Here is a 12450-nt window from a genome sequence, read left to right on the forward strand (position 1 = left end):
GTACTGCTGAAGTGTGCTGTTCATGCTCTTCCTGACTGTAGGCAAGATCTGCAAAAGATGTTCTTCAAGAAGAACATAACTCTATACATCATAAAAGACCTTCCTATCACCAAAGACTCATACATACATCCATCTCTCAACTAAGTGAGGATATACAAAAAAAATTGACTCATCCACCCAACCAAGTGGGGATACATCAAAAGTTTACATATGACAACCAATCACATTGCATCAATCATCCCAGGCATAGTGGGGAAACCAAAATAGGCCGTTACATGACCTTGACACCATGAAAGAGATACCACAAAAGAGATATATGTCATAGAGACGAAATATCTAGAGCAAGACTTATGAATGTCACCAATAACTGATATTGGCAGCATCTGTCAATCACCATTCAGAGCAGCAACCAAGAGATCCTTCTGTTCTCCTTTCGCCTTTGTTCCACCTGAAACCAACAACAAATGTGAACTAGAACCAAAAGCTTCTAAGATAATGCCAACAATGCATCATTGGAAGATTATCAGCTCCCCCTGAACCTGTGCCAGATGGTCTCTGTCAGACCCATATCAGACTCTCTGCAACCAACATCTGTCCCTGTTGATTTCCTTCAAAACTTCATATACGCGTCTGCATCCACATAAACAAGCGTATATACGCGGATAGGCCTTATGAAACTCGCGTACAACTATTTCCATATCAGCAACCTGTAAATGTCCTGCAACAATGTATGTCTGAACATAGAAGTCAACTCCTCCTTTTAAACATCATCATGAAATCATTCACATTATATGTGACACCACTATAGTCATTACATCAACGTCAAGATCTACATGCTCCAAGTATCATTACTTGGGAACATCTGCATCAATCATCATATGTAAGTATCAACCTATCATCATATAGATAAGAACTCATCATCATGTCTCCAACAAGGCAACTTTTGAGTAGTCATCCATGTATCAGCACTATGTATCTTGAGCTCAAGCTCTTTTGACAAAACTTCTTGATATCATCAACAGCAACAATCCTTATCCACATGAGTGCCTGCATCATAACTGTATGATCTTTATGCATATGATGACAATAGCATAAGAGTGACTCATCATCAAGTGAGGAAGATGTGTATTCAAGCTTTGTACTTCTCCTTATCCTTATGAAGATCACTATGTAAGCACCATATATGCATTATCAAAGAATCAACCATAAATCTAACCTGAACATCAACTATGTAACCACAAGAATCATATCATGGACAACTCATAACCATATCATAAGCATCATCACCAAGGACTATCAACCATAATGCCAACAATGCAATATTAAAGGCATATTCTCCCCCTCTACCTGTGCCATCTGCTTGCTGTTAGATCAGTAGTAAGTATCAAGACATCATCATCATCAAGATAGGATTAAAACACTTCTAGCATCTTACAAGTATCAAGACATTTCAAGACATTCTCAGCAGACTGTAACTGTTAACCAATAGAGCAGATACTGGATTGAATCATATCAGACCCCTTTTCTGAGCTTGTCCCCACTGCTTTTCCACAGACTGACATATACGCGACTTTGCAGTGTATAACTCGCGTATATACGCGACTTCAATTTATGAAACTTGCGTATGAGTTTCAGGACACTGAAGTTTTACACCTTCAGCTCCCTCTGAGTTTATTATGTCTGTGTTGTGCTGAACCTGAGTATTTTGTGTTGTGCCACATCTTTCTGGCTGAACTTCCTTCTTCTTCCATATCTTCATGTGTGATGTTGTTTTCTCTTTTTGGTGAGATGTTCGTCCTTTGTTCCTGCATTCCTTTGCTATATGTCCAAGCTTGTTACATGCATAACATCTTACATGTTTCATATTCCTCCTGTAGCAATCAGCAGCTTTGTGACCAAACATATTGCAAGCAAAGCAATATCCATTAAAGTGCCTTGAATGTGGAGATCTTTCTGCATGATGGTCTTGAACTCTTCTTCTTCCACATCTGGCTGCAACATGTCCAAGATTATGACATACATAACATTCAACATTATTCATAGGAGGAGTAAAAGATTTTCTTTGAAGAATTTCTTTCCTTGGTTGATGATGAGATTGACCTTTCATCTCCTTGTTGATCATTTTGGATTTCTCCTTATAGTCCCTTGCCTCACCTTGTGGACTAGATTCACCTTCAACAGATTCATGAAAACCAAGACCAGTCTTGATAATAGGAGACCTTTGACTACTAAGAAGATCATCCAAGGCTTTAGTACTATCTTGAAATCTCAACAGTTTATCCTTTTCTTCTAATTTACCTTTCAAGATATTTACCTCAACTTGAAGTTGTTCCTCCTTTTCTAGACATTGCTTCTTCATGTCTTCTTCAGCTTTCCTTCCTTCTTCCAACTGATGCCTTAGTTTGAGAATCTCCTTTTCTTGCTCTTCATTCAGATCCTGCTACATTTGACGAATTCTGAAGGCACGTTCCAGTTCAGATTTTAAGTTGATATCTTCTTTTACCTGTTTTTCAATAGCTTGGAGTAGATCTTTATTCTGCTTCTTTGATTCTTCAAGATCTTCCTTTAGCGAGCGGATCGTGGCTTCAAGACTTTCATATTAACTGGATCTATCTCTGAGTTTCTTGATGGTTGTGCTTCTTTCATTGACTTCATCTCTTAATGATGTCACTTCACCCTGCAACTTTTGACATTGATTTTCCCTGTCCTTGAGTAACTTTCTTACCTTGTTTCCTTCCTCTGATTGAGCTTTTAGTTTGGTAACTTCTTCTTTGAAAGCACATTCCCTTTTGTTCAATAGATCTTGTTGATCTTTAATTTTGTTTGTAAGCCTTCTAAATACTGCCTCTATTTGATACTTTTCTTGCTCACCCATAAAAGCAAGTTCAGTAGTTTCACTATCACTTCCATCTCTTTCACAAGGAAATATAGTTGGAACATCAGAGGATAACACATTCATACCTGATAATGATTCTGAGTCTGATTCTGAATCTGAAGAGCTTCTTATACCTAATCCCCAATCGATTCTCCCACTGTCATAGTCCTTCTGAGATGTCTTCTTCTTCTTATGAGCTTTCTTCTTAAGCTTCTTTCCCATTGTTCCACGGATCTCCTTCAAGCAATCAAGCTTCTATCAAAGGACCTGCTCTGATACCAATTGTTGGAAATAATACTGAGAGCGGGGGGGGGGGGGGGTGAATCAGTATTATCAGATCAATCAAACTTTTTCATTTCCATAATCAGAAACATATACGCTACTTCAGTTAAGTGAACCCGCGTGTATACGCTACTGTGTCTAAAGCAACTAGCGTATATCCAGAAATCTTATGATTCAGTTAGCTTATCTTCAGTAAATGCATCAGAACATTATTAACCATATTAACAGTAAACAGGTGCAGTATAACAGAACAGATCATCACACAAAAGCCACACACATGAACACCATGATATAAGGTGGAAACCCAATGTGGGTGAAAACCACCTGCTGCAATTTGTTTCTATCTTCCTTTAATAAGAAACTTCTTTTACAATGTACTGGTGCAGTCCTTTACCATCACGCAGGCTACAACCCTCTTAGCTCTTGTACTAGCCGATCCATTTACTAGTACGTAGGTGCCTGCCTACAGAATGCTCCAACCTTTACTCGTTCTCCAGCTACTCCTGGAAGGGAGCTACAACCCCCTGGCTCTTGTACTGGCTGATATGTTTACCAGTACGTAGGCGCCAGCCTACTGAACTCTACGATCTTCCCGGGACCACGTTTCATACATTTTCATACTGGATCCATAAAACAACCTGCATCATCAATCTCTGAATCACCCAATACTGAATCACTGAAACCCTGTCAACAACATAGACAACATAACAATAACCAGATCCAACTTCATCTTCAAATATCATACTTCACATTGTATACGCTACTTGGACAAACCCAACCTGCGTGTATACGCTCTTTTGCCAAAGACAACCTGCGTACAGATCTGCAAATCCTAACTTATAATTCCGCAGCTATATCAGACATCAAAACATACCCAGATCATAATAATAAACATGCGTCAATAGATCTAGTCTATCCACAGTCAAACCATATGAAGATAATCGTTCCAAGCCTTGAGATCCCATTCTATAGTTCATCATCCTCCACATGAGTGAAACCATGGTTCAGATCACCAACCCATAACCAGCATTTGGATCTCACACTTCATCAGATATTCATTACTCACTCACACCCTTTGGCCTAATGATCTTCTCCTTAAATAGGTTTAGGCCTTTCATAATACCACGATCCAAACCATAGTAAAACAATACCATCAACTCAATACTAGGGATCAACACGTTTGTCGAGATACTTTGGTCCAAAAACATAGGCTCAAGTACCGAGGACTAACTACCACGGACCAAAAGTAAGCTTTCCGACACATATGCTCTTTTCCGTTCATTAACCTGCGTGTATACCCTACTTGGTATATATCGAACCTGCGTATACGCGACTTGGTATATAGCGAACCAGCGTGGATACGCGACTTGGGCTTAATGAACCTGCGTATATGAATTTTCTCTTCTTCTTATAGTCTGATCATCAATTCCTTGTTGCTGACCTTCTGCACTATGATTTGTCATCAGTGTGGTTTGCCATCAAGGACAACACTTATCTCATAATGCCAACAATCTCCCCCTTTGGACTTGATGGCAAAGCTAACTTGTTACACTTAGAACTATCATCTGATTCCTTTGAGCTGTCCTCCATCAGTCACATCTGATATCTCTTCTGAAGATTCATCCAGTTATACATAAGTGAGATGTTCTTCTATGAGAGGGTTGCCATCAAGTACAACACATGCATCATAATGCCAACATATGGAATGCGAGGAAAAGAACCATATTCAAAGACAAATCCTCTATTCCAGATCAAGTGGTAGCTAAGGTAGTTGTTGACTATGAACTGATACCCGTTGAAGACGTTTCACATACTCCATGGAATATGGTTGTGGAGGAGGTTGACAGGTGTCAACCTTGGGCATATTTTGATTTTGCATCTTCAGAAAATGGTGAATGCAGGGGGGGTAGTGTTATATATCAATGCAAATCATTTTTATAAGCTACAAAGAGGTCTTGAGAGGGGAACAAACAACTACGCGAAACTTCTCATCCTAAAACTCCTCTTTGCAGTTGAAAAAAATTGTCACCCTTTGCAAATATTTGGTGATTCAATGATCATAATTAATTGGTTTAATGAGATTTAGCGTTGTCACATTCACACAGTAAGTCTCATTCTTGAGGATGTTTTACAGCTTAAACAATCTTTTGATCATGTTTCTTGTCGCCATATTTACAAGGAGTGGAATCACACCACAAATGCACTCTCTAAGGCGAGTTCTACACAAGCTCTAGGGGTATGGAAAGTTATCGAGTAGTTGAATGGGGTTTCTACATAATACTTCCATAGACCCTTCATTAAAGGGTTGCAGGTGGACATTCCTCGTACCTTATTTTTTACTAATGTTTTTTGGAGCTCTTTTTGTCTTATGAGAGGTTCATCACACTTTGTTCCTATGTTGGTTTTATGAAGCCAATAAGGCTATAGTGTTGTTATGTATTTATTATGATCACAACATGTATTGTCTTAGATGCTCTTAGTTTTTGGCCTATTTTTGAACAACCAGACAATTATGTATATTTGGACATTAGCAAAACTTTGCTTGCCCTGAGTGCATCATGCACATACAAAATGTAATTTTTATTTCTCTTAATAAAATTATAGTTTTTTCTTCATTGAAAAAAAAAAAAAAAAAAATTATAATTGAAGTTAAATTGATATACGACTTTACTCTAAAGAACTCTAAAGAACATTTCTGAATTAAACTTGTAATTTGAAAAAAAAAAAAAAAAACTCATAATTTGAAATAAAAAACACACATATTTTAACATTATTCATACAAGTCAATTGAGTGTATTATAGGTGGTTGGGAGGGTTTAATGATAACCTCCCCACCTACATAACTACGTGTCTTCGCATTATATAATTTTTATATGTTTTTGAACAAATATTGATTTATGTTATTTAAACTAGGATTTTGACTATATATTAGATTGTGAAAAATTCATAATTCAAACTTGTGATTTCAATAAACGCTTACCTAATTCTAAACCAAAAAACAAATATAAAAACATAAAACATTTACCGATGGACTACCAATTAATCCAAAAAATAAATATAAAAGCATAAAACATTTAACCGATGAACTATGGCCTTACTGAATATAATAATAATTTGTTGGATCGAGCTATGACAATGGTGATGTGCAATACATGTGAAAGGTTGCGTCAGTCATAAATCAATTGGACGGTCATGGGGCCAAGAGAGACAACAGGTGGCTCATGGCCAGAGCATGAATTAAATATGGTGTGCAAATAAAATCGCCGTTACCCGTTAAATGATCAAACTGATGAAGTCAAATGACGGTGATAACCAGATCTCTGCCATTCCGGTTCGAGCGCTCTTTGATCGAACGGGTCTCCTCATCTGCACGTTTCGTGTGATTGCTGTGCTCCATGACTTCTATACAGCCAAATGTACTCACCTACGCTTATTTCTAAGAAAATTGAAGTATTTGTATCCTTCGCCTTTGAATAAATACTCTTCGGGAGAGGACAAGTCCCCTGGTTTCAGCTAGCCCAGTGAAGATGATCAAAATAGTCATTATTTGCTAAATTTGCTAGGACGCTTTAGGACACGCGTTTAAGAATGAGTTTCGGTGCCTTCGTCCAGTCCACAGAAGATCTTTACATAATTGCTTGCCTTCTGACACTGAGAACTATGAATTCCGCGCTTGAAAATATGGCGAAGATTTGGTTCTTAACATTGCAGTAAGGTTTATGGCTGGAAAATTAGGTCTTTGGAGAAAATCTATAGATTCTAAATAGAACCAGACGGAAAATTCATCGGAAATTTGATATTAAATCTGTGCACCTGAATGAGTGTTTTTATTGAAAATTTAAAGAATTTGTACATTTCCGGTGAATTTAGTAAGTTTATGTTTCGAAGATCATCTTCTCCTCAGGAAACGGTCAGGGATTCAATTGCCTCATCCAACTTTGTTAAATCAAGACAAACGGACTTTCTGTGGGTATATAATTAACTTTAACTGGTGTTATCTCGTTAAATTTTCGTCATTAAAGGGTCAACTGATCTGGTGCACCGTCCGGGTAAAAATGTTGAAGCCGAGTTTATTTTATCCTCGGAACAAAGGAAAGAACCTTCAAACGAAAGAGAGTCTGGAACAGATCAAGGCGTGAAAGCTAAAGGAGAATAAATTTGATAATTTTACGGCTGTCTCAAAAAGAGCATTGCGGAGGTTGTAAAATGTACACGAGAAACAAGTTAAATTCATCTGGTGGAAGTGCGGGCCGGACTTTCGACCTCAGGGCAATCGCAGAGGGTCCAAATGGAGCACTGGTTAGTACACTATCACTGTTTAGATTGCTGTCCTTTCTAGTTTGAAATCACAATTATTTCGCTGTTTTGTCGTTTCAAAGATCTTATTGAATTTATGGGCGTACCTTGGCATTTTAGCGTTGAGTTGGTTCTGATAGTTTGAATTGCCCAATTTCTTTCACCAGTTTGGCCTAGTTTCTCATATGAAGCCTCCTTTTGTTACCCTGGTTTATGACTGGTATTATGTGCATATGTTACCTTGGTTAATTTAATTGGTCAGTTAAGGTCCGAACCACTTAAACCTTTTGTTCTTGAATTAATGGATGAATTAAGAGTAAAAATGTCAGAAGATTATCGTAGTGTGTCCTATTTTCTTTTTAAATTTAACTTAAATAGTAAAACTGTCCTAAGATTCCAAGTAATTAAAATCAAATTCGCGGAAGTTAGAAACAAATCATTCTTTAAGTACTCAAACCCACCTCTATTTCTCTGCGACAATGTCAAACTTAATTTATTCTGGTGAATTAAATCAAATTCGCGGAAGTTAGAAACAAATCATTATTCAGTAGTCAAGCTCACCTCTATTTGTCTTCAACAATGTCAAACTTAATTTATTCTGGTGAATTAAATGATTTTTTTTGGGGACAGACAAGCCTCAACTCTTTAGTTTAGTTCTTGTCTGATAGGAATTTTGCATTTAATTAAACAAGGCTCTGGTTGGGAGTTACCGTGGGTGGAGTTCATTCTCGAACCCACTCATTTCGAAGTTCATTCTCATGCTCCAAATTACTCACGGTTTGCATCAAACAGGACACAGCCCTTTATTTCATGTTTTCCCTTCAGAAATTTTGCATTTAATTACACAATTGAAGCTCTGGTTGGCAGTTTTTTTTTCAGAAGAAAAAACCATAAAAAGGAAAAGTTTACAGCTACCTAAGATTTATTCAGTTATATCCTTCCCTTAAAAAAAGGGAAAACTGTTAAATATCTTAATCCTCCATCTATGGACTTTCAAAAAACACTTCTGGGCTATCTCGTACCCGATCATGACAGATCCAAAAACCAAATCCCAAATACAAAAAAAAAAAAGGGGGAAAACTGTTAAATATCTGAATCCTCCATCTATGGACTTTCAAAAAACACTGCTGCCCTATCTCGAACCCGATCATGACACATCCAAAAACCAAATCCCCAATACAAAAAAAAGACTATTGACCAAATAAAGCAATACAGGCCCGAGCCCCTACTGCACAAAAATCACAAAAGAAGTGGCTACCCTCATATCTCGTTGGCAGTTACTGTGTGTGGAGTCCAAGATATGGTTGCTGTACTAAATCATCTTTTTTTTTTATCGTTTTACCTGTTGAATTGTATAGTTCCCTTACCATAAAATCAAAACACGATCTTTCAGTCATATGATTGCCACATTCGGGCATCAATATGGCATTTTTAATCCTGAATTTCATTGTTAAGTAGACGATTGCAAACTGAGTCTTAACCCAAAGACCAATACATAGAGTTGAGGATTTCAGTCATATGATTGCCACATTCAGGCATCAGTATGGCATTTTTAATCCTGAATTTCATTGTTAACTAGACGATTGCAAACTGAGTCTTAACCGAAAGACCAATACATAGAGTTGAGGATTCCCAAGGTGAAGTCCCACAAATCTTAATAAGATGTGAATATCAATTATGATTGTTTGGCATGAAGTATTTTCTTAATCAGCCCAGTTTGCACTCGATTAATTATAATAAATCAATTTAGAGTTTACGTGGTCCTCAGAAATCCATGACAGATAAAGCAGATCAGTATTAAAAGTCTCTGTCAAGAGGCTTTAATAAATCTCGTTGCATATAACTTTATTTGCAAAAGAAAACATTTAATATTTATTAAACAGGTCCTGCAATCTGCCAAGAGGCTCTTAGAATATGATAAAGTTGATGACTGCTCTTGATTCTCGATTTCTACAAATCCATGTCAACCTATATCTCATTAACCAGTGGTTAATGTTGATGCTGATGTTTTTGGATTACAACAAATCTTTGTTAGTGGAAACTTTTGGCATATAGTGGAAACTTTGAATATTAAACAAAGTGCCATATATATGGAGAGAATTTAGTGCTTGATTGTTTATGAATACTTTTTATATCTGCCATTATTAAATGAAGTGCTAAATATATATTTATATTTAATTAATGAGTGCTTGGGATGATGATGGAAATGGATAGAAATCATTTTCATTGATGGTGCTAAATAAAGTGCAGTTCACAAATATATTAAATTTGTCTTAAAGTTAACCCATCGTAAACGAAAAGATACGGAAGTACGAAGGCTGTAATGCTGAAATGCAGCATTAAATCCAACTCACAGGCGTTGGTTCTTCGGTTTACAAATATATTTCCTCTTTGAGGTCAAGGCGGTCAAAATTCAATAAGGTGAGGATTGAAGTTGCTAATCAAGCCAGGCCGAAATCACATGAATCTATTATGCGGATTATAAATTTATAACATGAATCCCTTAGACCGGGTGTATCGCTTTGTTAAGATGAAAGCGATATTAGTGCTCCTTATCCAAGTTTTTTTTAATGGTTTTTTTTTTTTTTTTTTTTTAACACTAGGATAATCGGTAACTGGTGAGAGTTATCCTGGGCAGGCCCAGGATCAAATCCAACTGGCTGCCACTATAAACCTAGGCTAGGTGCAGCAACCTGCAAGCCACACATAGCAAGAACTTATGCCTCAACAAGAGCCGAGACGTCCACTCTGGGGTCGCCTACTCTTCTAGCCAAGACACAACAGGCCATGTACTCAACGAATTTTTTTAATGGTTTTTTAAAACCTAATTGTCTCATGGGCGTAGGGTTGTCGGGCATCATTGACCGTTAAAATTATGATGCGAGAATTTTATATTGCTTTTTCCCCGTATTTTGGATTGCTTTTATATTTATAAAATTACGTTGAAAAGTTCATATTTTGAAATAGCCTTTTGTATTTATAAAATTATGGGAAGTTGAAATTTTAGGATATTTTTATATTTATAAATTTTTTTAATATGTGGATATTTTATTGGAAACCAATCTAATAAATATATTGGAAATCAAACCTATATTATGAGGATTAGATATTCACAATTCACGAGGAGACAAAATATCTTTATCATAATTTATATTTATATGGGATAAAGTTTACTTTCAAATCTTAAGGTGACTATACTTTATTTTTTCTCTTTATTAATGGAAATGGATGTAAGTACAAATCCATGAGATTTGTTGCTTTTGGGTTGTAATAAATTATAAATCTGTGAGACTTGTTGCTTCTCGGTTGCAATAAACTATAAATTTTTTTTATTCATATTCTCTTTATACTTTATTTATATGTTCATCTATGGAACAAAATGCACAATGGAACTCATTTTATTTCTAGTGACCCCGTTATAACGCAAATGGATAGCCTAGTAGTGGTTAAGTTTCACTCATTCAACTCTCAACTAGATTTACAATAATGGTTTACAGATTTGTGTGGTGTGGTTTTTGAGACAATGAATTCGAATATTCCACAGTTTTCATTTTTAACAATATTGACACTTTCAAAGTGGTCTTTATCATGTTCACATGGCTAGCCCATTTTACATGAGGAATGGAGGAATGGAGCTGACATGGCATCCTTTCGAATGGTAGTGGTCAAAACAAGAAGGTCAACTTTCAAGTGACATAACTTTGCACAGGGGCTCCCTTTGAGGTCTTTCTTATGTTTGGAAAGCTCTTTCTTGCAAAAGGGAGAATTTTTGGACCCAAAAAACTTTGCCTCAAACTACCTCCAAAAAATTTAAAACCCCACTTTGCTAAACTATGACCCACCAATAAATTGATTCTTTTCATTTTTCCACTCTAAATACATCAAAATAGATGCCAAATAATATAATGATCCAATTGAAACCATTATATTGATTATAAATATTATTTTTTGAATTTAAAATTAAATTTAATTAATATCAATTTATAAGTTCGAACCTTATTACATTGAATCAATATTAATCAACTAATATATATTCTAATAATTTTATAAACACATGCTATTAATTATTAAATCTAATTAAATTTAAATAATATTAATTATAAATTTTATTATAAAATATTTATAATTTTGCAAACACGCTATTAATTATTAAATCTAATTAAATTTAAATGATATTAATTACAAATTTAATTATAAAACATGAAAAATATTTTATTCAAGATAAATACGTTATGGGAAATGGTATATTTTAATTAATTACCCACTTTTAAATTATAAATGAAAAATTATATATAATTAATTTTCTTGTATCTTATTATATTATTTTATATCGATCATAAGTTTTTTTTTTCCAAAGGAAAAAACGGTAACCTTTTATTAATGAATTAATGAAAAGTTACACTAGCAGATGCAATTAAGCATTCCGTAAGCAGCCACATGGGCTCGAGTGCTGACGCACCCCACACAACGTTAGAAGACTAACGTGCACAAAGAAATAGAAAAGAGAGAGAGAGAAGAGAGAAAGAAAGAAAAACTGAATTCCGGCAGTGAGTAAAACTCACGCTTCAAGTTTTTCTCCCCTTTTTCTTTTCGACCTTGCGCCATTCTCCTTGAGTGGGCTCGATCGAAGCAATGACTAGCTGTGTTTCTGTATTCTGTGGGCCTGGTTCTTTGTCTGAGTCTGAAGTATCTGATTGGTGATGCCGTTTGATGCCGCCCATGCTTTGGTCCGCACTTGTCATCTCTACCTGATTCTTCTCTGCCTGATTTGAGTGATATTGTGAGTCCTTTGTGACTGAAGTGGTACCCTTCTGAGTCTCTGTTTCTTGAGTAACCTCGGCATTCTCTGCAGTGGGTTCTTCCTCCTCTGCTTCTGATTCTTCGTCCTCTGAGTCTGGGGTGGAGAATTGCCATCCTTTCCTCTGCTTCCCTTTCTGCTTCTTTTTACTGTTTACTTTCTTGGCTTCTGGACATGAGCTTTGCAGGTGTCCTGTCTG

General features: G+C 36.1%; 1 protein-coding gene across 2 annotated transcripts in view; it reads left to right on the forward strand.

Annotated features, from left to right (window-relative positions):
• Positions 1–12450, forward strand: part of LOC149237824 (uncharacterized) — a 479771-nt gene that overhangs the window by 99398 nt on the left and 367923 nt on the right. Inside the window, exon 1 of one of the 2 annotated variants that reach the window (XM_089372812.1) lies at positions 6504–7456. The exons of the other annotated variant lie outside the window; for it this stretch is intronic. Coding sequence (XP_089228938.1) covers positions 7364–7456 — 93 coding nt within the window. The 5' untranslated portion in view covers positions 6504–7363. Of the gene's footprint in view, positions 1–6503; positions 7457–12450 lie in introns of those variants that run through there. 2 annotated transcript variants of the gene reach the window in all.

This window comes from Pinus tabuliformis, chromosome 8, assembly GCF_031772625.1.
Source record: "Pinus tabuliformis cultivar Carrire ecotype Pingquan chromosome 8, CPIR1, whole genome shotgun sequence".
Taxonomy (NCBI): Eukaryota; Viridiplantae; Streptophyta; class Pinopsida; order Pinales; family Pinaceae; genus Pinus; species Pinus tabuliformis.